At 46.5% G+C, this 27422-nt stretch overlaps 2 protein-coding genes and 6 non-coding genes across 8 annotated transcripts; all 8 read left to right on the top strand.

Moving 5' to 3' along the window:
* Positions 1 to 3119: 3119 nt before the first annotated feature.
* Positions 3120 to 3194, top strand: LOC118076627 (small nucleolar RNA SNORD26). The gene has a single exon (XR_004691529.1). It is a non-coding gene; the product is annotated as a small nucleolar RNA SNORD26 (small nucleolar RNA).
* A 1449-nt stretch (positions 3195 to 4643) lies between these two features.
* LOC118076630 (small nucleolar RNA SNORD31) lies at positions 4644 to 4711 on the top strand. Its single transcript, XR_004691532.1, has one exon. It is a non-coding gene; the product is annotated as a small nucleolar RNA SNORD31 (small nucleolar RNA).
* A 234-nt stretch (positions 4712 to 4945) lies between these two features.
* LOC118076631 (small nucleolar RNA SNORD22) lies at positions 4946 to 5073 on the top strand. Its single transcript, XR_004691533.1, has one exon. It is a non-coding gene; the product is annotated as a small nucleolar RNA SNORD22 (small nucleolar RNA).
* Positions 5074 to 5310: 237 nt separating this feature from the next.
* Positions 5311 to 5379, top strand: LOC118076628 (small nucleolar RNA SNORD30). Its single transcript, XR_004691530.1, has one exon. It is a non-coding gene; the product is annotated as a small nucleolar RNA SNORD30 (small nucleolar RNA).
* Positions 5380 to 6294: 915 nt separating this feature from the next.
* LOC118076629 (small nucleolar RNA SNORD31) lies at positions 6295 to 6365 on the top strand. Its single transcript, XR_004691531.1, has one exon. It is a non-coding gene; the product is annotated as a small nucleolar RNA SNORD31 (small nucleolar RNA).
* Positions 6366 to 6815: 450 nt separating this feature from the next.
* On the top strand, positions 6816 to 6945 carry LOC118076632 (small nucleolar RNA SNORD22). Its single transcript, XR_004691534.1, has one exon. It is a non-coding gene; the product is annotated as a small nucleolar RNA SNORD22 (small nucleolar RNA).
* A 299-nt stretch (positions 6946 to 7244) lies between these two features.
* On the top strand, positions 7245 to 14029 carry LOC118075971 (uncharacterized). The gene is made up of 2 exons (XM_035098410.3): positions 7245 to 10103; positions 12254 to 14029. The coding sequence occupies exons 1-2, from the start codon at positions 9848 to 9850 to the stop codon at positions 12631 to 12633; spliced, it is 636 nt and encodes a 211-aa protein (XP_034954301.1). The 5' UTR covers positions 7245 to 9847; the 3' UTR covers positions 12634 to 14029.
* Positions 14030 to 15933: 1904 nt separating this feature from the next.
* On the top strand, positions 15934 to 25667 carry WDR74 (WD repeat domain 74). Its single transcript, XM_035098409.3, has 11 exons — positions 15934 to 16087; positions 17781 to 17890; positions 19924 to 20045; positions 20905 to 20968; positions 21748 to 21891; positions 22315 to 22416; positions 22700 to 22800; positions 23394 to 23449; positions 24114 to 24256; positions 24526 to 24582; positions 25063 to 25667. The coding sequence occupies exons 1-11, from the start codon at positions 16027 to 16029 to the stop codon at positions 25252 to 25254; spliced, it is 1152 nt and encodes a 383-aa protein (XP_034954300.3). The 5' UTR covers positions 15934 to 16026; the 3' UTR covers positions 25255 to 25667.
* The last annotated feature ends 1755 nt before the right edge of the window (positions 25668 to 27422 follow it).

Raw genomic sequence — 27422 nt, 5'->3', positions numbered from 1 at the left:
TAGTTGGGGAAGTCGCCACCTTTATGACCAAACTAATTTCCTAGCGATTTTCAGTGATAGGTGGCCAGGTCCTTTTTTGTGGGAGTCCTACGCTTTAAAGGGCTCAGGGCTGTATCTAATTCAGTACCATTTGTGATTGCGCAAATAAACTCTGATGGTGATTCTATTTTCACTGTCCCATCAGCTGTGTGATAAGCAGTTTAATCTTTCTACTTTTCCATAATGCTCCGTGGTTCTGCCTTTGCACAGGATATAAAAAGATGGGTTTCCTTGTATGAAACTTGCTGTAAGCTTTGACTTGCTTCCCAATAATTTTTCCAGGGGAAGCAAAAAAATTTCAGATGATGAGTTTGGGGCGAAACAGCACACCAAAAAGAGGAGGAATCGCAAATTTGTTCGGAAATCCTTTGTATACTTGCTCCGGGCAGGGGAAGAAACAGAATTCTGCACATGCTCGGAGCCGTTCTCGTTATCACTACGGTAGTACTACACGTGCCCCAGAGAGCGGCTGAAGGAGAAAGACTCGAGATTCTGCAGCTCCATTCCTTTCTCCGCCCTCCGCCGATCGAGTCCAGTGCGCATGCCTAATCCCTGCGTCCTTTGTATTACACGTGCTTGACGTTTTTTTCTATTGCGCTTGCGCAGTCCTCTTCCCGCCCTGCTCTTTCGTAATATGTCCTAGAGACAAAAAGGTCATTGAAAAATTAGAGCGACACACAAACGCTATACTTCCGGTATCAACTGAAAAGGAGATGAAGATGGCGGCCATTGACCATTTTAAATTTGGGGGGGCAGCAACGAGGTTCTATACCTTTATATCCCCATGGTAAAAAGCCCCTTAATTCTCCGCTGCAGAAGTTGTGTCGCGCAGATAGGGACAGAGTATGAAAAATCCGCAATACTATTATATCTCGAAAATAGTACTGACTATCGTAGGGATAAAAAGAAGCCATAGAGCTCTCTCTCTTTTCTATCTCTATGGTCACGGTCGTCTTCAAGCAGTTGTAAAAGAGGGCGCATGCGTTCTAACGTCTCAATGCACGCGCTAAACGGGCGAATTCTTTAAAAAGCGATGGCCATTGGGCAGAAAGGGAAGGCGGGGAAGAGTTCCCGGCATGCTCCGCGGCTACTGAGTATTTAACCCTTCGGCGGGCGGACACTGTTTCTCTATCTAAGGCAGTCTTGCAGCAAGGTAGGTAAAGGGCGTAGGAGGGAGAGTTGTTGCTTTTTAATCCGGTGCCATCCGCGACTTGTGGAGGGTTTCAGGCCGGCAAATCCCACTGAAGGGCTTCTGTACTCTTTCCCTCATCTTTGGGTATGAATATTGAGTAGCCCCTGAGCGTTTTTGTTGAGAAAGGATGCGGTCAACGGGCCGCATATGATCCTGCAAGTTCGGGCAGCGCTTAATTGGGCGCAAGGCCCTTTGATCTCTTGTGGGACTTGCTTCTGAGTAAGCATTCGGCCAGTTCTATATAAGAGGTGACTGAAATACAAATGAAGGTTACTTTATTTGCCATTTAACGGCTGAGTGTAATTAATACTTGATTTGATTTGATTTGTAATTGATTTCCCATAAAATATCTCGCAGCGATTCCTCATGGCTGGAATAGGTAGACTTTTGTATGTGCCTGTGGACGCTTTAAAACTACTGACCTGGATGCCTATCAGAAAATGTGAATAAGGGCCTGTGTGCCCATCAAGCATTTTTGCATTATCCATAAACCTTTTTTTTAAGTATGTTTATATTCTATTCATCAACCACAAGGCTCCCAGGCTACAGTGTTTATAAGCTAATTTTTACAGATGTATGCAACACAGGCAACGAAGCATAAATATGATGAAGGCTTACAGCAGCCTAACTTATTATGGTTCTGATCCAGCTTCTGTAATACTTTCTGTGGTGTTATTCTATGCTCTGTTCAGAAAATAATAGTTGTTAGGGCTCCAATGATTTTTAATAGTGTAGCTCTATGCTGTGTTAATCAGAAAGAAACCACTCTGAGCTTGGTGCAATATGCTTCTGAGAAATTATGCATAGGTTTGGGCTTCATTTCTCCATAACTTTTAAGGGTCTGCTGTAGATCTTTATTATTAAAGTTGGTCACCCAAATTACCCTCACAGAGCTACCATTCACCAAGTACTCTGTGGATTAATTGATAAACCACTTCAGGAATTGTAGCTCTGTGGGAAGAATAAGGGTCCCCTAACAACTCTTGGCGTCACAAAGAGTCGGACACGACTAAACAACAACTCTTAGCACCCTTAACAAACTACAGTTGCCAGGATTCTCTGGGGGAAACCATAACTGTTTAAAGTAGTAGAATGCATAGCATTGGTTGGGCCCTAGAATTGGCATTACTGTAAGCCCTCTGCTCCAACCCACCACATCAAATCCATAGTGAGGGCATTCCCTAGTAGACAGTCTTTGCTTAAAAGTTTTTGAGGTCAAGTATGGTGTGTGGCTGGGCTCTGTATATTTAATGTCTTTCTCTGATGAAACTACACAGACCTGTACTGAAAAGTTCTGTGAGGACATCCTTTTGTTTCTGAGAATGGACTCCTGGCTGCCATAGTCAGTTACTACTTTCTATTATTATAGTATATCACTTGGAAATGTGTAGCTTATAATCAGCTGTTGGCTTTTTCTCCCTCCAGACCTGAATTTGCAAGATCATGTGCGACTGTGCTTTCCAGGTGAGGTGGAAATCAAATGTGTTTAAGCTGTTCTGTGTTACGTACTTGGAAAGATGAGCAGTTGTTGGGAAATTGATATTTGGTACATGGGAGGTTTTAAAAATATAATATGCTGTGTATTTACATTGATGTCCTAACGTAAGACTTGGAAATGTCCTATGAGGTGTTTTAGAAGCTAGTTCCAACCATGGTCTGGCATGTTGCAGAGGAGGATTGGGGTACAACTCTGCAATGTTTTTGTTCCTTCAATTCATTTCTTGCTGGGTGGCTCTGTATGTGTTCGAACAGACCCATGAAGCCCACTTGCTCATTTTGAAGACCTTAGAATGCTGTACTTTGTATCATATTTTAAACTGTACCGCATAGCTCAAGCTGTTAAAAAGAGCACTTCCCTTTCTAGCCATTGTTACAAGGGCATCAAGTGCTACAGAGATGATATCCACGAACTCTCTCTTTCTGAGGCTTCAGTGGAGAAAACCTTTACCAGATTCTGAGTAGCACTAGCCCTGGGCATCAGTGTGGGAGATGGAAGTAGGTTTTGCCAAACTGCCCTGACAAAATCATTGTATGTCTGAGACACAAAGACCATGTGGTCACGTTGTGTAGAATCTCCCCCTCACACGCACCTTTGGTATAGCAGCGTTAGTGGTTGAAGGCAGTGTGATTTATTTTTATTTTCATATTCCCCCATTCAACAGCTGCAAGAGTCATCGGCTATGTGTCTGTACCACATGTAAGTATCTATTTTATTTAGATTTATAAAGTCTGACAACCCCATTTTTAAAGTGCATTGAGGACATGCTCAAAGGAGTTGTAATTAAAAACAAAATACTCCATTCACCACTTCTGTAACTGCCACTTTGGCAACAGTGCTCATTGAATAACATGACCAGCTGGATAATGTAGAAGCCAAAACATTTTCCTTAAACTTGAGATATTTCTGTTTATCTAGTCACGGTAATTTTTGGTGATTTGCTCTCAGATCCAGAGCAGGGGGAACAAAACCTGGCCCTCTTATATTGTATGTTTACATGTACAATTTTATTATACTTGCATGCTATTTAGAGAACTAGTCCATTTGAGTACGAGCAAAGTTGTTTTGTTGCAGCCAGTGTGGCAAATTTCTAGTGGGAGGGGGCAGGAGGATTTCTCTGCACAAATCCTCTGGGTGTACATCAAAAATAGAAAGCTTCCAGCACACCCTACCAGCTGTTTTGAGCTCCTTATTGCTGCCTTACTGTGTTCAGTGATGTTTACAATTGACAAGCATATATCTGATGTCTGGTGATGTCAGCTTCCTGTCTGAGAACACAAGACCTTCCAACTTGCTGAGGGAGGAAGGAGTGAATGGGTATACAAAATAAAAATTAAAAAATGCTTCCTATTTCCTTAATTACAGGATGCATATTCCTGAACAAGGAGTAGCTGTGTGGAAAACCCTTAAGAGGTATGTTTGAGGACCAGTGCATCTGAATGATGGGGAGGTGAGACCTTTGTGCCCTGGGTGTGTTTCAGTTCTAGGTGTCTTCCAGTCGTTTGCACTTGACCGTTTAGTTTGAAATGATGACCTATGTTGATGGACGACATTTAGTCTCATGGCAATAGAGTTACCAAAGCCCTGATCAAACTGCTGCTCCTTTGTGTTGCAAATGCATTATATCCTAAGTTTCTTTTTACTGAACAAGTTCTTATGTCCTACACAGGTGCAAGGACCCTGGCCAAAAAAGGTGAGTGTTGGAGGTACAGCTCATTTTTAAATTTATGCACTATTTAATATAGGGGTGGGGATGTTGTTAAGAGTCCCAGTTCCCATCAGCCCTGGCCAGCATTAACGAGGATTCTGGGAATTGTAGTCGAGCCACATCTGGAGGACCTGACATGTTCCTAACTTCTGGATTAGTGTATTGTTGCTCTTGCTTCTGCATTGCCACCCAACTCCACCTGCTGTCTCTCCAGTGATGAGACTTTTACCGCCCCAGTCTGATTTCTTGTGACTGAGTGGTCCTTTCTGAGGCTTAAGAGCTCAGCAGGACTTGGGTGAGGTTGGAAGGTCATAGCTGCAAATCAGGACTTAACAATAATCATTTTGTCTTGCTTTCCAGGATCTGTTTCTTTCAAAGAGCAGAACGGAGCAGTTAATTTAAAAGACAGTGCTTCCAACAGGTACGTTTCCCCCCTCGCAATTGGAACAACCACATGCTAGCAAGAAGAATAAGATCTAGGAATCTCAAACCTAAAGCATCACTCTGGTCCCAATGAAGAAATCCTATTGCGTCTTATCTTCTGTTTTGGCGCCAGAACCTGCAAAGGTTGAACCCACTGGGGCCAGCAGAGGGGAAAGATGAAACTCTGCTCCAAAAGGAACTGTCTGATGGGACTTTGGTCTGATGAGGAAGGGCTGTAGATAAAGTTCATTTTTATATGCATTTATATACATAGATGACTTTTCTTTCTTTCAGAATGCATGACATACTCCAGAGAGCCAGCCCTTGTGGACCAGACTGCTTGTCCTCCTGCCTCCAAAGGAGAAAAGTGAGTTTGCATTTAGCTCTAACCTTGCTTTTATCTTCTCTGCTAATAGTCAATTCACCCACCCACCCACCCCCAGTTCCCACTGACATGATGATCTCACTTGGAATCTCGTTCGGCTGAATTTTGCTGTTGAGAAGCGGAATCTGAGCATCAGTTGGGAGAGTATCTAAGCTGGAGGTGGTGATGGTTGCTGTATCAAAACTTGCACCTCACTGCCTGGCTAAATAATGTCCCAGCTCTTACATTTTTGCTCCAGTTTTTAATCTGATGGGATTTCTTTAAATTCAAAGATTCCTCCTTGTGGACTTGAGGTAGTGCTTGACAATTTGTTTCCTCTGGATTTCCCCCCTAAACAGCAAAACCATCTTTCTTGCAGAATGGTGAACCTGAATTGTGGGCCCTCCCTCCCTTTCTGATGGAGATTTAGCAGGTAAAGTTTATCTGATAGGTAAAATGGTAGCGTGTGTGAAAAGCTTAAAATACAATTTTATTCATGTCTGCTTGGAAGTTCAGTGGGGCTTACAGCCATGTAAGTATATAGGATTGAAACCTTCGAATATCTGGCTGTCCATATCACAGCTCCCTCTGGGGGATTCCAGAAGTCCTGCTCTCTGTAACTTTCCAGTATGCATTAAAAAAGGGCTCCATAGCAGCTCTCTTGTGCCTTGAGCTATGTTTTTCCAGATGACTCCCATAAGGAAGTTAGGAAAGACAGAGCAGTTAGTTGCTTGCAGTTTTAATGATGAGTTTCACTAGCTCACTTTGATAAATCTATAAAACAATGAAAATGTTTGAACAGCTGAAAAACTGCAAGGAAACAAATTAGGTAGATTAAGCAGGGGTTTGGGGCCTTGGGTCTGATTGTGTGTGTGTTTTCCCCCTCCTTGTAGATGACTCCCTGAAGCCAACTACAGTCCTAAGCTAGCTGCCAGACCATTGGTCCATCCATCTCTGCATTGTCTACATGAACTGTCAGCTGATGCAAAGAGGGTAAGTGCTTGCCCTCCACAGTTAGATTAGGTCTGTGTGTGTGAGAGAGAGAGTGTGTGTGCACTCCTCTTCCCAAGTTGGCTCCAGTGATGAGATTGTTACCGCCCCAGTCTGATTTCTGTGACTGAGTGGTTCCTTCTGAGCCTAGGAGCATGGCAGCGACATTTGTGTAAGAGATGGGTAATCACAGCTGCTCTTTGACATCATTATACTTAACAACTTTGTGCTTGTTTTTTCCTTTCAATAGAAGAGCTCAAATTGGACAATGCAGGGATCCTACTGGTCTCTCCAGTAACTGGTAGCTTCCTTAGTTGTGATATTGCTGCACCATTGATTGATTCCTTCCAGCCCACTTCACCCGGCCTGTACAAGATCACCCAGCCTTGCTTCTTCATCCAACAAGTGAGTTTCAAAAACTCAACGCTCTAAGAGAACAGTAGGGCAGGCAAATGGGTTGAGAACCAGGGTTGATGGGAGTTAACAGTTGAGCAACATTTGAACAGGCCACAGGTTATTTAACTCTTGGGAGTTAGGGGAAGGATTGGAGTATTACATAGTCCCAGAATATGAGCATTTGGTATAGTGGTGTGGGGAGGAGTCCCAATGAGGAGATAAGGCAACATGTCTTACCATCTGTCTTGGCTCCAGAACCTGCAAAGGTTGAACCCACTGGAGCTGGCAGAGCGGAGAAGAGGAAACCTACTCCAGAAGGAGCTGTCTGATGGGATTCGTGGGAGGACAAACACAGTGGTTGTGTATGGTTTTGATTTGTCACCTATAGTAACTCACCTTTGCTATCTTTGTTTTCTGTCTCCCTCCTGCCCCGCCCCCCTTCATACACAGGCATGCACAATTGCCTGGAGACTTCTCAAGATGATCAGCAAGCTGTCAGTGCTCTCGATTGATTCTTCCCCGCCCTAAGTGCTAAAGCAATCAATCCAATGTTATTGTTTGTAGCCAATGGCTGTTACAATACAATGTGAACACATCACACAGCTGCAAAATGACCAGGTCTCCTGAAAAACATGTAGCTTATTGCTTTATGCTTTGTGGTGGCTTTGAAAATGTCATAGAAATGCATTGTGGGCAGTACTGAATAAATTACTTACGTATGACACATTGCCTTTTGTTTTTTCTGAGTCGTGGGTAAAGGGTTGTCTGTAGCAAAGTTGAGGAGTGGATATTTCTTTACACCACAATATATAGGGCTCTTCAGTATCCATTCCAGTAACTTGCAAATGGCAGAACTTGCCTTGGAGCTGGGTATGATAATTGATATTTACTCTGGTAAAAGGTTTTCTTTCCTTCTACAAGCCAAGGGAACTCTTTACAGCTACACAGTGCCATCTACTGTGTCTGTAATGAATAACACCAGTTCACAATGTCAAACCAGTCAATTCAGTGGATGCCGAGAGCTCATAAGCTGTCATGTTGTGTTTCCATACACACATTGCATGATGCCCTTACGTGATTTACATAGAATGTATATAAGCCAAAGAACTGCTTTCTGGCCATTAGGTCCGGTCGCGGACAACACGGGGGTTGCGGCAGTCATCTCGCTTTATTGGCCAAGGGATCCGGCGTACAGCTTCTGGGTCATGTGGCCAGCATGACTTAGCCGCTTCTGGTGAAGCCAGAGCAGTGCATGGAAGATCCCTCCTCAGGGAGGGGGGACTTTGCGGGTGGGACCCGCCCTATGCACCAAGCAGGGGGCGTGTTCGGCCCCCTGCTCCACCTATACCTGCTGCTGTGCTCAGGGCCCTGGCTGGCCAATAGGGCCAGCTTGTGGGAGGGTTACCTGCTTCAAAAGAGCACGACAGCCTCCAGATGTCCCCTTTTTGCTGCTGCTGCTCAATGCCGTCTACCTTCCCACCGGAGCGGTACCTATTTATCTACTTGCACATTGATGTGCTTTCAAACTGCTAGGTTGGCAGGAGCTGGGACCGAGCAATGGGAGCTCACCCCGTTACGGGGATTAGAACCGCCAACGCCCAAGAGACCTTCGTGAGGGACTATGCAGGCTCTATAAACCCCATAAGAGACTTAGAGAATTTTTTTTCTTCTAACCTCAGTGCCCCTAAAGTTCCTTAGCTAGAAGGCTCTTTCTGGTGGCCGTCACAACCCAGTGGGTATCAAATGTCAGGTTTGATTTCACGGAGTCATTGACAAAACCCAGTCTTAACAGACTTGGCAGAGTATCAGGCCTCACTCATCTCTGACTTTTGGTCTCCCTGCTTCAGCTTCTGCCCCTGACTTAATTTCTTCCTGCCACAGACTTCTGACACCACTTCTCAGTCTTCTCCCTCTGGCCACTGAGCCTTCCCTTAGGGGTTCCCCAGTCCTTTGCATCCAACAAAGGTGCCAAGTTGCCTCCAAGATTGAAGGGGGCTGGTGTATGTGTGAGCACTCTGGAGGAGCCAGCCACTGAAGCTGTACCACACTTTGAATCGGCTCAGCCTCCTCAGCTCCCTCCCTCAACATTGAGGGGGCCTGGCCCCCTTCCAACAAATACTGAGGGGGCTCATAAAGAGTCCCAAGGGGTAACATCTGGGGTCTGGGTTGAGGTTCCCCATCTCCCTTCTGTGCTGGAAAGGACTGCATGAGAGATGTTTATTCTGTCTTTTTGCCACTGAGTCAGGCGGATGAACAGCAAGGCCTGCATCAGATTTGGGGTGAAAGGCAGCAGCAACAAAAATCATGTACTGTATGTAGTTTGTTGCTAATTGTATTTTTACTGGCAGAGTAAGGGAGAGTGTTTGTGGGGTTTTCACAAAGTCACTTGGCTGGCTTTGGGTGTCAGATGCTGTGACTTGCAAATTACTGTATGTAGCGATGGGATCTGATGATAATCATTTGCCAGACATCCCTGCTTGGGCTAACAACAGCAAATTATTCTGGTTTTACTACACTGGCAGCAGCTCTCCTGAGTTTCCAGCCCTTGAGAACATAATAAAAGCCTGCTGGATCAGGCCTATGGCCCATCTAGTCCAGCATCCTGTTCTCACAGTGACTGATCAGATGCCTGCGGGAAAGCCACAAGCAGGACCCAAGCACAAGAGCGTTCTCCCCTTCCTGTGGTTTCCAGCAACTGGTACTCAGAAGTCTTACTGTGGGGGCAAAACCACAGCCATTGTGGCTGGTAGATACTGATAGCCCCCCCCCTCCTCAATGAATTTGGTGTCCATCAGGAGTGAGTCACACAGTTTAACTCTGCGCTGTAGGCAGAAGCCTCTGCTTTCTTGCATGCAACAACAATTCTTTATCACCGTGCCTGGCTCCTCAAGGCCTTCGTCAAAAAACATGCCTCCCGAGTTGTTGTTCTGGGCACCGTCCCAGAGATCAGCAGGGCAAAGGAAGCCGCTCAGGCTTCGGCGGCAAATCCAGGCCTCGCCCCGGCCTCTGGCATTCCAAGGCCTCTTCTAAAAGCGTCCCTTGGCAGTTGTTATTCTGGGCACCCACCCAGCAGCTTCGCAGGGGCGAAGGAATCCACACAGCCTCCGGCAGCAAGTCCAGGCATGCCGCCGGATCCAGCCCCTCGATAGCCTGCCCCCTTCCTCTCTGTCTCTCGGCAGCAGGAATCTTGGTCCTGGCACCCACCCACAGCAGGCCTCGGCCCCCCTGAAGCGTGCGATGGGTCATCGATGGCTGGCTTTGGCTCTGATACTGGCTGCCGCAGCTGCTCCCAACCGCACGGCAGGCAACGTGCCTGAGTCAGAGGTCCCGGGCGCACCCTGCCCTCAGGAAGAGAACCCGGCAGCGCCGTCGGGAGAGCCCCACGTGGCGCCCAGGTTCAGCACATGCATGCTGCAGTGCGCTGCGCAGGCGATGCTTGGGATGGTTGGCGCCAAGAGCTCCGTCTCCTTGAAGCTCAACGAAGGCAGGGAAGGTAAGGGGGGGTGGAGGGACACCCAAAGCGAAGCTGCCATGCCTGCCTTGGAATCCCAGCTGCGTAGCCAATCGAGCGGCAGCAGGGAGGGCTCCACAGGCTCCACCCCAGGGTGGCTTCCCTGCTCTGCCTGCAGCTGCTGGGCGTCACAGGAGCTGCAAGGCCTCCGAGTTCTGTGGGGAGGGCGGGGGAAGAGGCAGGGTGGTCACTTTTGCAGCCACCCCGCCCCCTGAACAAATATATTGCGGGGAAAAGGATGCTGATTTTCATAATCTTTGTGTACGTTGATTTATATGTTGAAATGCAAAGGTGTAAATAATTATAGGAGACAACCAGGGCTTTTTTCCCAGCAGCAACTTGCCAGAACTCAATTGGCGCCATTGCCATTCTAAGAGAACGAGGGAGGTGTTTGTGGTGAGTTCCAGCACCTCTTTTTCTAGAAGAATAGCACTGGTGACAACCATTTCACGCGCGTTCAATATGTGCACAACCGCGCACATGCGCATCGCCTATAACCTGGAAGTGGCATGCAAAGGGGGGGGAATGGCCTCCAAAAGAGAGCAAAAATGGCATGAAAACAGCGCTTAGCAATCCCATAAGCCTTTGCAAGTGCAATCCCAGCCGACTGTTGAGGCCTGTGGAGAGTTGGCGTTTGAGCAAGGAGGTTTTGAGGGTAATTACAGGCTTTCAAGGGTGTTCCCAACACATGCAATTTCACTTAATCGTGCGGTGCCTTGGTACGTAACTCCCCTGTGTAAATGGGGAATTGCCTGTACAGTAATTTAAATACCATGCTACTTTTTCGGCTTTGTACACATGGGAACAGTAGTAGTTTGTTAAGGGTGCTAGGAATTGTGTGAACTACAGTTCCCAGGATTCTTTGGGGGAATGCTTTAAATGTGCCTTAAATGTATGGTGTGTTCACAGCCATAGAGAGGAAGATGGAAGATGTGTACCCCCTCCATCTGCTGTCCAGGTGCAAGTGCTGATGGGGGTGGGGCATAGGTAGGCTTTATCCTTCCCACTACATGCAATATGGAGCTAATATGGGCCTACCTTACAGGGTTGTTGTAAGGATAGCCCAGGTAGTGTATGGGACTGTTTTGAAAGCAAGAAGACCCAGGAAAATGCTTTATACTGAATCAGGCCATTGACCTGCCTTTCTCAGTACGGTCTACACTGACTGGCTGCTGTACCTCCAGGGTTTCGAGCAGAGTTCTTTCTCAGCACTATCCAGAGGTGATACAGATTGAACCTGGGGCCTTCTGCATGCAAAGCAGGTGCTCTACCACTTTTGCTCCCTTCTGGTTTTGCAAAAAATCAGAGCAACTGTTAAGATGAAGGACCTGGAAGCCCAAACTATATAGCCATTGAACTGTGCAGGGTTTGTGGGTTGTTAAAAATATATATGTTTGCAGGCCTGTCTTAAACAAGCTTTGCTATCCTGCTCCTCTGCCTGCCAGTTACTGCCCTGATGGACTCTGCCTTGGGAGGAGAGAAGTGTTGGCAATCTGATTTGAGGCAGTTTGCCCATGATTACCAGCTGATGGGAATCACAAGCAGGGAAAACATTATTGCATTCAAGCCCTGCTAGTGGGGTTCCCATACCTACCTGTGAGATTGGGGCCTAATCCAGCAGGACTCTGAATACCAGCTGCTGGGACTTGCCAGCAGCGAGAGCATTGTTGCACCCAAGTCCTGCTTCCCACTGGGGCCTCCAGTTGGCCACTGTGAGAAAAGGATGCTAGACTTGATGGAACTTTGGTCTGACCCAGGGTCGTGGGTTCAAGTCCCACATTGGACAAAATATTCCTGCATTGCAAGGGGTTTGACTAGATGACCCACGTGGTCCCTTCTATGGTTCTATGCAGTAGGGCTCTGCTTAGATTGCTGCTGTTCATTTATTTGATTTCATATCCACCCCTTCACCTTAAGACGCCAGGGAGGGTTACCGCAACTTAAAATTCAATATTCAAAACCGTTTAAAACAAAGTGCAATGACACGAATTACGATCACAGGCACAGGGCGGGTTGAAAGACCTGGGCAAATGTTGTTCCCAGAAGCACCTCATGGTCACATGGTGGAAGATACTGAGGCCTACCTTTCTGGAGGGATGCTAACAATGGCCTCCCTTCGTTCTCTTTAACAGGTGAGGACCAGGAATTTTGCTGGATGCTGCATCTCCGCTGCCAGAAGGGAGAGAGACTCACCAAAGCCTTTGTCCTCCTGAACCTGGAGCAGCCCCCGGGGGGAGGCCAGCCGCCTCCCTACAGGCTCCTTCTCACCACCCCTCCCTCCCTACGCCAGTACTTGCAAGCCCGCCAAGGGAACCGCCGCGCGAGGCTGTTGAGCGGGGAAGCCTGCGGTGTCCGCTTTGACGTGACGGAGCCCTTCCTCAGCGCCGAGGGAGGCCAGGAGGCCAAGATGTGCGTCAAGGCTGTCTGTCCGGAGGACGATGCCTGTGGGGCCTTGCGTTGCCCGCCTTTCTTGGCCACTTTGTGGCGCAGCCTGCCCAGGCCGGATGGCTAGGCAACAGGAAGGTGGACGGGCTTGCTCCACGGTGGAGTATGATGCCTAGCAACTGTTGGGACTTGAGGGTGTGAGGGAAAGGGCACACAGACTGACATGCGCACAAACACACACTCCAGTTCTGCCATTAGCATGCCAGAGGTAGTTTCCTGACAAACTTTACTTCAGTGTTCATTTCTACTTGGTAGTGTCAAAGCTACATCAAACAACGGAAGTAGATCTTAAGATATATCTATATACGCTAAAGCGAATGTGGAAGGAACCAAAGTATCAACCAAGAGTTGCCAACATGGTACATGTGGGTGCAATGATGCCTTTTAATAGCTTCCCCCCAAGGCTCACAAAGCCTCTGAGCCCAAGCTCAGTCTCTTTGCCCCCCTTGTCAAGAGGGTGGTTATCTTTTTATCCTTTGAAATGTACAAAGAGCTGAAGGAGGAAGTTGGAAGAATGATGCTCTTTCCCACTTCCTCTTTCAGCTCTATGTGCTTTCCAAAATTCAGATGAATACTACTGGATCCAACTTTCCCCCAGGTCCCTCAGCAAAGCAAAGACTGTCCCTGTGGACGATCTGTCTTGGGTGGGGTAGAGAGAAGTGACCAGAGTGGGTGGTGTCCACATGGGTCTAAAATGACTGGTGACCATTGGTATAAGCCAACAAGTAGGGATATACATCTATAGTATGCAAAGTGACACTACTCCCAGGTTGCAACTGCTGCAACTTAAGGGGCTCAGCTGGGTGCCAGAGCAGGGTAAATGGCTCTAGCAGAGCTCCAGGTCCACGTGGTATGCTTAAACTTGCTGACACGGCTACCTTAAATATGTCTCACCCACACTGCCATCCAGCAGGTGATGTGCTGTGGGCACCAGAAGCAAGTGGGAATGGAAGCTGCTGAACTAACAGCAGCTGTAGTCGGGAGGAAAGGCCATAGCTCGTTGCTGGAACATCTGCTTCACATGCAGAAGGCCCCATATTCAATTCCTGGTATCTCCAGGTAGGGCTGGGAATACCCTCCACCTAAACCCCTGGAGAGCCACTGTCAGTCAGTGTATGCAATACTGAGCTAGATAGACCAATGACCTAACTCAGTATAAGGCTTCTTCCTACAGTAAGACAGTGTGAAGCAGGTTTCTCTCTCCCATGGCACTGCCCGGATGTCTGTCCCGCACACTAAATGCTTGTAGATGTCAAGTTAAGATGTATCTTTTTATTCAGGCTATGGAGATGACTGACGTCAAGCATCATATTATCTGCTGTTGGAATTTCTGTTTCATAATGTCCTTGGTTTTGTGATTTTTATATATTGATGTATTTTAACGGACTGTAGTTTACTGTCCTGGAAATTTTTGAATCGAAAGGTGGATTGCAACTCTAATAAAACATCATCATCATAAATAATGATGCAGCTCTCTCCCCTTTGATGGTAGATCCCCGAGTAAGAATGTGATGAGCTTGAATCCTGCGAAGGCAAACACACCGTGGATGAGTGGTTGCCGTGCCAGAGAAACTGGTCAATTGCCTTCCCTGGATGGGGTTGCACTCCCCCTGAAAGGGTGGGTATGCAATCTGAGTGTGTTTGAAGGTGCTTTGGTTCCAGAAGAGTGCCAGTCAGATCATTCATTGACGTATAATCCATGCTGTAAAGAAGGTGGCATTTCAAAGCGCACCAGGCCAGAGCCTACAGGCTTGTCCCAAAGCAAAGCACTTTTCACCTTCACTAGAAATTAAGCAGCACGTGAAGACAAACTTATATTAGAAGCAAGCGGTGTTGTTGACTCTCATTTAGCAACAAAGTGTGCATCATTATGAGAGTGTTTGTGTTGATATAGGCAAAAATCTGCCTTTATTCCCTTATTGGGTTCTCCATCGGTTGGAGAATATAACAGAGGCCAACCAGAGAAGTTTGAGAAGCAAAGCCTTTATTTTCGCTGTTGCAACAGGGTCCTTCCTCTCACACAGGAGAACAAGGAAGGAACCCCAAACAAAGATGTCTTGCCCTTAAAAAGAGATTTGAAATTGGTTTCAGCCCACCCCCCAGAAGCATCATCCATATGTCACAGAAGGGGTGTAGCCCAAGACCCCCCCTCCCTAGATTCATCATAGGTACATCATGAAAGGGGAGGTCTGGTGGCAGTAATCTGAGCACCCTGGACCCTGCCCCCTGCCCCCAAAACCTAATCAACAAAATTGAGAGATATTTACATTTCCCTGTTTCCCAGCCAAGTTAATCACACCCTTTTGTCTGGCAGTCAGGTATCAGGATGCCAGGGATTATCACTTTAATTCCTGAGACAATGAGAAGGTTCCCCCCACCCCACTTCTTCCTTGCAGAGGAACACCTGGTCAGAGAGAGTCAAAATGGTGTCAGTCAGGCCTGTTTTCCTGTGCTGCTTCAGACATGTTTCTGTACATTCATGTACATGTTTTATGAACAATTATTATATATATATAGATATGACCTCAAAATTCTTATAACAGTGTATTGGTGGGGGACTTATTGTTTACTTACTAATTGCATTTATATAGCTCACCTTTTAACTGAGGAACTCAAGGCGATGTGCGTGGTTCTCCCCTTCTTCATTTAATCTCCACAACAAACCTGTGAGGTTGGTTAGGCTGAGAAATCCAAGGTCACCCAGAGAGCTTCAGGGCTGTGTGAGAATTTGAACCTTTGTTTCCCAGTCTAGTCCCAGTCCTAGTCTGATACTTTAACCATTACAACACACTGGTTCTCAATTTGCACACTACAAAGGACTCTTTGGAACGCCCTCCCATCAGATGTCAAAGAAATTAACTATCTGACGTTTAGAAGACATCTGAAGGCATTAGAGAAGTTTTTAATTACTGATGTTTTAATGTATTTTTAATCTTTTGTTGGAAGCTGCCCAGAGTGGCTGGGGAAACCCAGCCAGATGGGCGGGGTATAAATTTATTATTATTATTATTATTATTATTATTATTATTATTATTATTATTATTATTATTATTATTATTTTATTATTATTATTATTATTATTACTATAGCACCACAGTGGTAGTGGTTTCCTGTGCAGTTATTCCTGCAGGTCTCGCCTGACCCTATCCCCATTTCGGAGCTCTATTTGCCTGCAAAATAGTCTCCTTTCCCAGCTGAAGCTCACTCAGGGGGTCAAGGCAGGAAGGTCCATAAATAGCCCCGTCCCCTCGCTATCAGGAAAACAAAGGGACCACCAAGAAAGGGGAACGGAGTGCCAGTGGGATTGCTAAGAGTGCAACACCGAAGAAGCCGCGCTGGCGAATCAGCGTGGGGCCTTAGTAACATTCTCTTCCGGTGTTACACTCTAAAACGTCCGGCTCAACAGGGCTTTCGGGACAGGACGAGCCTCTGGAAGTCCAGAGGCGGAGCGACAGTAGAAATGGCGTCTCCGGCGCGGGGTAACCACGTGTGGGTGGGGTCCGAGACGGGCATCCTGAAAGGTAATGGAGGGTACGGGGCTCGACCGCTACTTGGGGGGTGGAATGTCTATTATTCAGCGACGCTGGGGAAACGGAGAGCCTTGTGTGACTTTCGGGGAAATAACTGAGGAGGAAGTGTGGGTAGATGCTGTTCCTAGTGGCAGGGGGTGTGTGAGGTTGCCCGCACCCTTACAACAAATTATGGTGCTTTGGGCTTCTGAGCATGTACAGAGTGCCTCTCCCCTTTTTGAGGCAAGTTTTGAAGGAAGTCCATTATAGGTAGTACATGTGAAAGAAGGCAAGGTGATGGGGGAAAGAGGATGGTTTCCTGTGCGGGGAGCGATGTGTAGACAATGAATGTTTGTTTGGAGGGCGGAAAAAGTGGGGTAGGCATATGAACAGAAGAGGCTAGGCTATTCAATAGGCATTAGCCATACAGTACATACAGAGATAGCAAACAGAGGTCTAACTTAGAGGAAGAGAAACTAAAATAAATCTTAACAAATTATCATTTTAAATAGTCTAGTCATCAGCAACATCCCTATCAATTAAAACAGGTGGACCCTGGCCACTGAAGAAAAATTACAAATAATCTAAGAATCTTCAAAGGAAAGGAAGACCCTGAATATTTCTGTTATGTCTGCTGGACTTTATTTCTCTATCATGTCCAGGGTGGCATCAATGGTTGGGAAACCTGGGGGCACGCTCAAAGACCCTGCTGGACCTGCTCACCCTCTACGCCAGGCATCCCCAAACTTTGGCCCTCCAGATGTTTTGGACTACAATTCCCATCTTCCCCGACCACTGGTCCTGTTAGCTAGGGATCATGGGAGTTGTAGGCCAAAACATCTGGAGGGCCGCAGTTTGGGGATGCCTGCTCTACGCCATTGTGGGCTGCTTGTTCACCTGCCTCTTCTTGCATTTTAATGGTGTCGCAAGGCCAAAAGAACAGGGTGTCTAACCACCGCCTACTCATGTACTGTAGTGGCTCAGTGGAACCTCCAACTCTAGAGGCAGTATACCTTGGAATTTCAGTTTGCTGAGAACAAGCGACAGGGGAGGGCGGTTGTCTTCATGTCTTGCTTGTGAACTTCATGGAGGCATCAAGGTTTGCCAATGTTGAAACTGCAATCCTGGAATAGGTGCACTGTTGGTTAGGTCCAGCCCAGTTTATGGTATGCTGTTAATGTCGAGGGGGAGATAGGGGTACTGTGAATAAGAGACACAAAGGCCAGAGGAGATATAGAGTGAGGCATGTAGGAAAGGAATGCAGCAAAAAGCTTTTACATAAATACCTATCGCTTACCAGTCTGGTAGCTGGATGCTGTTGCTGTGCCTTTAAAAGGGGCTCGATCAGCTAAGTCTTGTAAAGTGGGGATTCCTTTAAATAATTATTGGCTGTGCTGGCTGGGACTGATGGGAGTTGTAGTTCAGCAACATTTGGAGGGCCATGGGTTAGTCACCCCTGGTGTAGATCAGGTCCATGTTAAAGGTCACAGTGCCATGAATGGTTGAGAAGTTGCCAAACCTGCGTCATAAGATTTAGCAGGAGGGAGCCAGATTAGAACACTGCAAGGAGCGGATAGAGATCCACTAGCCCCTCAGCTTCCCCTTTGCTGGTGGTGAGTGACACAGGGAGAGTTTGCCATTGACCTCTTTTTCTTTCCCCCCTTCCCAATAATATCCCTTTCTTTCTCTTGTCTCCTCCTTCTAGGGATCAACCTGCAGAAGAAACAGGCCACAAACTATAAGTCAGGAGATGCGGTACTCAGTCGACATGAAGCTGTTACTGCCATGTGTTGGGGCGATCCCTACGAGTCTGAGGTAATGAGGCTGCCAACTTCTCATGCACCTGGCACAGTTTAGGGGACTGGATGCTGGAAAGAAAAACAGGATACCTCATTTTATGGAAAGCTGCCTTATAGTGGGTTGGACAGTTGGTCCCTCAAGCTCAGTATTGTCAAAAAAACAAGCAACCTTCCCACAAACCCATTTAAAAGGGTGTAGAATATTAATCAGCCAAAGGCCTAGCTAAAGGAAACTTTCACTTTATTTCAGCTTTAAGCTCATAGACAAAGACAAGAACAAATACACAGACAATTAAGAATTACTAACAATAAAAGACTTAATAGGTATACAAAATCAAATATAAATATAATAAGGAATACAGCAATCCATTAAGTCTCTTGTATGACAAAACAGAAGTTAATTTTTTTTGCCATTTGTAAAGTTACAAACGGATCTATATCTTGCAATAAAAAGGCAAGATGAAAATCTGCCGAGTGCCCAGGAAATTTTTGGATTAATGGTAGCAATAAATTCTTATGGACAGCACAATATAAAGGACATGTCAACACTATGTGCTGAAGATTTCAAGCGAACAATTATCACAGGAACATAAAACCGAAATTTGGCCCCTAGAGAATCTATGAAAAAGGGAATTTGAAGGGAAAACATCAAAATGCGCTTTAATAAAAGCAAAACTATGAATGGCAACAGGGAGAGATGATAAGTAAGATGGCACATATTTTGGAGGAGTAACGCCCAAATGACGCGAGGAGCATGACCACCCACCAAGCATAAGATTGCGTTGCATCTCTATGTCGTCCAATCTTAGATTGATATTTTTTTTTGCTATGGTAAGTGTCAGGGTGGTTGCTGGCTACCCTCAAGCAACGACACTCCAAACCATCTTGTCTTTAGTACTTTTATTGTGAAAGTTATTTACAAGACAAGAGCTTCATGTCTACTCAGTACTTCAGATTCTCCCAATGGTGCTTTTCGGCTCCTCCCCCAGCAGAGTAGTTTGGGGACCCCAAATCTCCTCCCCCTGCATTTGCGAGCCGCTGATCGCCTCAGTTCCGGGGTGAATTTGAAAGGACGCCCCTCTGCTGTTTCCCTGCTGGAACTCTCTGCTGGCCCCTCCCTTCCTTGCTGATATCACAGGCTGCAGGTAGTGCTCTTGGATGCTGCCTGAGCCCTGGCCCGCTCCGCTCACTTCCTCCTTCCTGTCTCCTGTCCCTCCGCTGTTGTCCGAGCCATTCAAAGAGCTGGATTTGATGAGGGGTGGCTGTTCCCTGTATGCCCACCCCCTTACAGTAAGATTGTAATTCAAGGATTCTAAGGGCAAGATTCTGATAAGTGAATATTCTCACCTGGAGCTTAAAGATGTATAATGAAAGACAAGCCTCCCTCACAGCTCCTTGTGCATAAGATCTGTGCATCTAAGCTATGGGGGAACACTTTAACAGAAACTCTCCTGAAGACCTCAGAGTTTGAGCAGGGATCATAACAGTGCCTGAAGTATCCTGGACTCAAGTTGTTGAGGATCAGTACAAGAATGTTAAACCTGACCAAGAGTCATGTGGGCAGCCAGTGCAAGCATTTGGGCACTGGAGTTATGTGCTGGCAATAGTCTGCCACCACCAACAGTCTAGCTGCAGTGTTTTGCACCACCTGGAGCCTCCGGAACAGGCTCAAGGCTAGCCCCATGCAGAGCACTATGCAGTAATCAAGTACTGAGGTTACCAGCGTATGAATCACTGTGGCCAGACTATCTCTGTCTAAGAGTGGTTGTAGTTGGCATACCGGCCATAGCTGTAAAAGTTAGCATACCTTGCCTTTACAGAGTCTTCCTCATATTGTCTTTTGTGACTGGCAGCGTCTCTCCAAAAGCTTTTCCTATCCCCTGCACTTGAGGGCATTGTAACTGGCGATGGCAGAGGTTTGAACCTGGGACTTATTTTTGAATACATTCTCTCACTGAGGTGCAGTCGCTTCTCTGAAAGAACGCAGCCAGGGAGGTGCACGTTCGTTCCTTAATAGTTTCTGTTTTCTTTCCTCCTGTTTATTCCCAGATCTTTGTTGGATGCCTTGATGGATCAGTCAGATTGTTCAGTACTGAGAAGGGCAAGTTTACTGAGTCGCGAGACTGTCTAGGAGGCGAGGGACCCTTTTGTGGCTTGGCTGTGCTTGATAAGTAAGTCTGAATCCCTTCAAATCCTTAGCCTTCATCTACCTCAGGGAAAGGACAGGCTTCATGTCACTTGCTATGACTCCCATGGATTCAGCAGGGATGATCCTTAGGTGTTTGTACTTTAGAATGCACTCTCTTGGGCTGTCACACACACACACACACACACACACCGAACTTCTGATGTAGAACTACCAAAAGTACCCTCTGTGCCAGTCTCAGCACTCTAGAACAGTGTTTCCCAACCTTGTGCCTCCAGATGTTTTGGGACTACAACTCCCATCATCCCTAGCTAGCAAGACCAGTGGTCGGGAATGATGGGAATTGTAGTCCGAAAACATCTGGAGGCACAAGGTTGGGAAACACTGCTCTAGAAGATCTGTAGTGAAGGAAGCAATCTTTCAGGTATTTGGGGGCCTAAACCTTAGGGGTCCCAATTGGCTTGTAAGACCAGTTTTCCCCTAGCCACGGCCACCTGTCCCAGGTGTGAGGCAGATAAAGATGTAGCTATAAAGGAACAACCGGTGCCAGCATGGTTCAAATTCAGAACCTTTTAAGTTCGGCACCCTGCAGGCCCCAGAGATTGCTTCCACTTGGAAGTCCTGAGTGGTGCCCTTCAGCTGATCACTTGTGACTTCAAGCCCCCTTCCTGATTGAGCATTGGCTGTTCAGCACACAAATGTGTATTCTTTTCCCTGAGTTGTAGGAGGTAAGGCTTTGTGGGTTTTTCCCCCTTCCTTGGAAAGGATTGCCACCAGCTCGTCTATCTATGTATTCTCCGCATTTATGGCAAATTAATTTATGGCAAATACCTCCCTCCCCTCTTATCTCTCTTCCCTTTTCATGGTCCAACCAATTCTTACAGTTCCCTCATCACCTGTGTACAATCTGGTTTGCTGAAGGTCTGGCGGGATGCTTCGTCGGAAAATGTGAGTCTTGGTGCCTGAGGGAGGTGGGGAGGGGGAGAGATGGGCTGTAGGCCACACAATGGCCTTTTAAGGAGTCACAAAGCTTTTTATTGTGTTTTTTTATTTTTCTAAATATCTTTGCAGTCTTAAGTGCTAGAAACTTGTTGGGTTTTGTTTGCTGAAAGAGCTGATATGTTCAGGAAGTTAAATTCTGCAGATTGTATCCCATACTTGTCCTACTCAGGGTAGACCCATTGAAGCAAATGAGCTTAGGTTTGTTAATTTGAGTGGGACTCTACCGAATAGAACTTAATTGGATTCAACCCATCACTATACTCCTGTGGAACTGCACCTTTTGCACAAAGCTACTGTAAAATGACAACACTTTTTTAAAAAACAAAACAAAAACCCTACAACATATTTGTTGCTTTAGCCATCCTTGCAGCAAAAGTGGATTTCTCGCCACCCTCTTTGATGTTGGCATATTTTGGGGAGGAACTAAGAATGAAAGCGGTTTCTCCAAGGCCGGTCATAGCTACTTAGCTGAGGTTTACGAACCTGCATCTGACAGGTCCTTGTGTTAGGTAGCCCGTCTACATTTAGAACCATAGAATCATTGAGTTGGAAGGGAGCCAAGGGCCATCTGGTCCAACCCCCTGAAATGCAGGAATCTCAACTAAAGCATCCATGACAGATGGCCATCCAACCTCTGCTTAGAAACTGCTAGGGAAGGAGAGTCCACATGTATTTGTCTTGGCTTTGTATACCTCCACCACCAGCTCTTATCTCTTGCGTTGCAGCTGGAGGTCCAGGTGGGCCCCGGCGTGTGCCGCATGCGCCAGAACCCGGAACAGCCTCACCGTGTGGCCACAGGCGGGAAGGAGAACTGCCTCAAGGTGTGGGACCTCCACCAACCGCAGGAGCCCATCTTCCGAGCCAAAAATGTGAGTTTACTTATAGTATACTGTGTAAACAGCCTGCGCTTCTCTCTATTAGTGCACGGATAAGGGCATAATAAGAGCCCTGCTGGATCAGGCCAAAGGCCCATCTGGTCCATCATCCTGTGCCTGTAGTGGCCAACCAAAAGCTGGACTTGAGCACAACAGCAGCTCTCCCCATTTGCAGTTCTCGGCAGCTGCCACTCAGAGGCACATTTTTCCTCTGACTGTGGTGGGAGAACAACATAGCTAGAATCCATAGATAGCCTTTCCTCCACGAATTTGTCCAGTCCTCTTTAAAAGCCATCCAAGTTGGTGGTCACTACCGCATCTGATGTAAGCAGATTCCATAGTGCAGTTCAGGAAAGATCTTTTCCCTTTTCAGATTCTTGCCTTCGTTCACAGCATGCCTTGCCTTCTTGTCAACAGGTGCGGAACGACTGGCTTGACCTGAGGGTGCCTGTCTGGGACCGGGACATGCAGTTCCTGCCTGGATCAGAGAAAATTGTTACCTGCACTGGACACCACCAGGTAGAAGCTGGGGAAGACAGAGATCTCCGCTACATAATTTGAAAAGTGATGCATTTGTTCTCTGTGCATTTGGACATCTCTTGAGATAGCCTAAACAAAGTTTGCACAGTGCTTCCATGTGTCCCTCGGAACATTGTCCAGAAGGGCTGGAAAAGGTTCCCCATCACTGCATTTTTATAGCATTTGGGAGCGTTATAGGGTGGTTGCTGCTGTTGTTGGGTCTTTCATCTGAGGATGAAGAAGACTTCTACTCTTCATCCTCTTGGTCTTCTTCTGCCTCCAGGTTCGGATCTATGACCCCAGCTCCCCACAGCGGCGCCCTGTGTTGGAAGCCACCTTTGGGGAGTACCCGCTCACTGCCCTCTCCCTGACCCCTGACGCAAAGTGAGTTTCTCTTCTCCCCAGTGCTTGGAATGAATGAGTTTGGTTTAACAAAGTTCAATGAATTAGTTCAAAGATCTCTCCCCCCCCTACACCTGAAGGCAGTTCTCATAATTGCCAGGTGAATTAAATGTGAATGAAGTTTGTTTCAGGGTGGAACTTGAAACGATTTCCAGTTCATCTTCAAGTTCATTCTATTACATGCGCTTTCCTATTTCATAGATTCCTTGGGCATTTTAAGTTTAAAGATCATAATTGTTGGGGTAAATAAGCTAAATCATTCACATTCCGCCATGCGGTTGTTGTTGTTTTGTTAGTCTTCTTAAGTATATTTAATATGTTAGCATAGCAGCTTGTAACATTCTGAATGCTGGAAAAAATTGCTGAGGATTATTTGTGTGAACCTGGACTGAATGCAAGCGGAATTATTTCATATTGTAAAGGGACAAATGTGAACTGGAACTCACTCCTTTTTCAAGCTCTGGATACAATCCCCAGCCTGCAGTGTCCTTGGCTGCTCACAGCTCAGTGCCTAGATGGATACTGTCCCTTTGCAAAATTGGAAATACATAATTCCTCCTTTTTTTCACTTACAGTGCTGTTGTTGTGGGCAGCTCGCATGGGGATGTGGCAGTAATTGATCTACGGCAAGGTAAGAACGAACCAGGATGATGGAGTGGGGAGTGGGTTTTGGATCGGAGGAGAATCTGGAAAGAGAGTTGCAGAGGAACAAGGTGGGCTAAAAATGCAGGGCAGAAGGAGACATTGATGTACAGCTGGAGAGGCAACTCTTTGATGATGGGAAGGTTCTTTAAAGCAATTGGCAGACAGCAGCATTTGACTGGGCAAAGTTCTTCTGCTATGTTTTTTAGTCAGAGGTTGTTGCCAGCCTTTGTGGTCACATTTTCAAGCTGGGGTTGCAGACACCACACTCTCGCTCTGAAACTGCACACACCCTTGTTCTGTGCGGCCTATTCTCTTGGCGACAAGATGGTTCCGTACCCCAAGGCAGACCAAGTGGGGAAACATGAACAGTAGAATACCACCTCCCTTGGGATCCTGTACTTGGAATCTTGTAGTCTATGAACCACAGCCATGTGCAGCAGAAAAGTTCCTGTTTAATTCCATACAAGCACAAAGAAAAACCTCACGGCTTTTTCTTCAAGCCTGCCTTTGCGACAGTCTTACTATATAATATATTTGTAAGGCTGTCGCCAAGCTGCAGTTCCCTACATTCCAAATTCCACACTTGAGTAGTGTAGCCACACCATACGTGCTGCCCTCGTAACTCAGCCATTGTTGTCGTCTTGTGACAGGGCGGTTGCTGAAGTGCCTCAAAGGCTTTGCTGGGAGTGTCCGTGCCATCCAGTGCCACCCTGTGCTTCCGCTGGTGGCCTCGTGCGGGTTGGACCGCTTCCTTCGTGTGCACAACCACCAGCACAAGCGCTTGGAGCATAAGGTGAGAAGGAGCCCAGCACGACAATGTTGCTGGTGGTTGCATATAGATTGTGGGGGAACTTCCCATCAGCGCCAGCCGGAATGGCCAACATTCAGTATTAGTGGGTGGTATGATTTTGGATTCTCGACTCCCATCATCCCTGGCTATTGGCCATGCCAGCTGGGGCTGATGAAGCTTGAGTTCAACAGTGGCTGGAGGACATCAAGATGGGGCAAGCTGGTGGCCTCCTCTCTGCTGCTTAACTGAACTATGTCTCTGTTTGGTTACAGGTGTATCTGAAATCTCGATTGAACTGCCTGCTGCTAACCAGCAGAGAGAAATGGGAGGTGAGTTGAAGGGACCGAGGAGGAGGTATTATAATTCCTAGTTGCCATGAGGCTCTAAGCACGGAGCGGGAGAGGGGGGGGGGGATTGTTCTGCCTCACAAGTTGAATATTTGCACAGATGGAAGATTGTGTAATGGCACAACATTTAATTGCACCCTCATAACTAAAATATGCAATCAAATGTGATGGGTTGTATCATCTGTTAGTCTTACTGAGAGTATACCTATTAAATTAACCAACATTAGGGCCCATTAGTGTAAGTGGACCTACTCTGAGGAGAACATAGTTAGGGGCCACACACTTATTGTAACAGGAGACATGAGTCAAGAAATCATGGGGATGTCTGTGTAAACAGGTGCCTTTTTAAAAGCCGGCAGCATGCCAATACAGATGGGCACTCTCATATTTCAGCAGGGAGCACATTGCATGCCACTGATGCCACTAGGGAAGCCTGTATTAAGGTGCAACTGCTTTCTCCAGGATGAAGGCGCCGACCCTTCAGCTGACCTCCAGAGTGACGTGAAAGAGGAGGAGGAGGACGATGAGATCTGGAACTCAATGGAAGTGGTTGCTGCCAAGCGGAAAGCAGAACAGCAGCCGTGCTCTGATGTGGGGAGGGACGCACCCCAAAGGAACAAGCGCCTCAAAAAGCCGAAGATTAAAAAAAGCTGAATCTTGATATCTATGTGGGGAGGGGGTTGGAATGACATTTGCCTTTTTTAATAACGAAGGAGGCAGGCATCACCAAAGTGCCTGAATCTCAGCCTTGGACATGGATTTGCCACAAGCAAAGGCCTTGGCTGGTCATGGGAGAAAAAGAGACAGAAACATTGTGATCTGCTTTCTGCTGCTTCGTAGGACAAGTTTGCCATGGGAGGGCTTTTAACCTCATAGCAGCCCCAGCTTATTTTTTGGATCTGGGGAGCTGGTGTGGCAGGAATGTGAAGATTTATAGCAGGGGCTTCATTTCAAGAACCTCATGGAGACAACACATTTCCCCTCTGCATGTTTAAAATTCTCCCATTTCCTTCTCTCATTTTGGCTGCTGTGCAGTTGAAGCTATTAAAAAGTACCTTCTTGCACAATATGGGCTATTTCCCCCCGCGCGGTGTCTCGGGTAGGAGGAAGTGTCACCATCTCCTGTCCTGCTTAGCATTTCCATTTCCTTTTTATTTTTAAGGAGTGCGTAAGAGTGATGTGTGGAAGCAACTTCTAACTCCCAAGTTTGGGACCACTCAGGATATTATTATATTCATATCCCGACTTTTCCAGGCCTCAATGTGGCTTACACAAATTGAAACAACACAGATAAAAGTTGAAAAGTAAATAAACTATAATAGAATTAAAACAATACAAAAACAACTTATTAAAACACAGATAGTAAAAATAGCACAGCACTAATTATTTTTTTTAAAAAAGTCAGTTCCCAAATGCCTACTAGAATAAAACATTGTTTTCACCTGCTGGCAGAAGAATAACGAGGGAGCCAGCCTAGCTTCACTAGGAAGCGACTCCCCAAATCTGGACGGGCTCCTTCCACATTCCTACCAAATGTGTCTGTGAGGGTGGTAGGGCTGAGAGAAGGGCCTCCCCCAAAGATTTCAGGGCCTGGGCAGGTTTGTGTGACAGAATACAGTACGGTCCTTCAGAGAGCCTGGGCATAAGCCGTAAAACGCTCTATAGCTCATAACCAACACTTTGAATTGAGCCCAGAAACCCAGTGGAGCTGTCGAAAAAAGGGAGTAATAGGCTCCCTAAAACCAGCCCCAGTCAAGAGTTTGCCTGCAGCTCTTTGTTTGTTGGAGTTTTCAAGCACTTCAAATTAACCCCTACATAGAGCATGTTACAGTAATCCAAATGGGATGTAACTAAGCTAGACGAGAATTCTCCAGGAATGGGCACAGCTGGCACACAAGACCTAACTGCAAATGCAGTTAGTAAATCTGGGCATCCAGGCTTAGGGCTGAATCCAGTAAAATACCCAGACTGGGAACCTGCATTTTCAGGGGGAGTTTTGCCCCGTCCAAGATTGGATTTGCAGATTTATCAAAATGCATACTGCTATATCATAGAAAATATCAAAACAGTGAATTTTTTCTGTAATAAAACAGCTGCTTTGAGATCTTGTATAGAATGTCCTGGGAGATTGAAGTGTTCTCCTACTGGTTTCTCTGTCTTGTGGTTCCTGATGTCAGATTTATGTCCATTTATCCTTTTGCGTAGGGTTTGGCCTGTTTGTCCAATATAGAGAGCTGAAGGGCACTGTTGGCATTTGATGGCATCCACAATGTTATAAGATGAGCAATTAGATAATTTCAGGAACAGACTGGAAAGAGAAGTTGCTGAATTGGAACTCATTACCAAGCTTAAAACCATGGAGCCACCTGGGATGAACAAAGACATTGGATTCTTATCTCATTATGCATGATCAAGCTTTCTTTAGCGCCTCAGCCCTTGCTTTTCCCCCGCAGGACCAATTGCAGTCACCAGCAGTCGTTAACAGCCATCTACAGGTTTACCACTTCCATCAGCCCATCACCCATTCCCCCCCCCCCACCCTCTGTATATACATACGGGTCTGACTTCTGTTTCAAGTGTATCTGAAGAAGTGTGCATGCACACGAAAGCTCATACCAAAATAAAAACGTAGTTGGTCTTTAAGGTGCTACTGAAGGAATTTTTTTATTTTGCTTCGACTCAGACCAACACGCCTACCTACCTGTAACTAAATGTTATGGCATCATCTTTCAAGGGCTAGAGAGGCTGCTTCATCAAACAGACCTTTAATATGATCCAGCAAGGGCTGCTCATATTATTCCCCATCTTTTTTTTAATGTGCT

The sequence above is a fragment of the Zootoca vivipara genome, chromosome 16 (assembly GCF_965207765.1).
Source record: "Zootoca vivipara chromosome 16, rZooViv2.hap1.1, whole genome shotgun sequence".
NCBI lineage: Eukaryota > Metazoa > Chordata > Lepidosauria > Squamata > Lacertidae > Zootoca > Zootoca vivipara.
The sequence above is the reverse complement of the archived record's forward strand: the minus strand, read 5'-3'. Positions and strand labels throughout refer to the sequence as shown.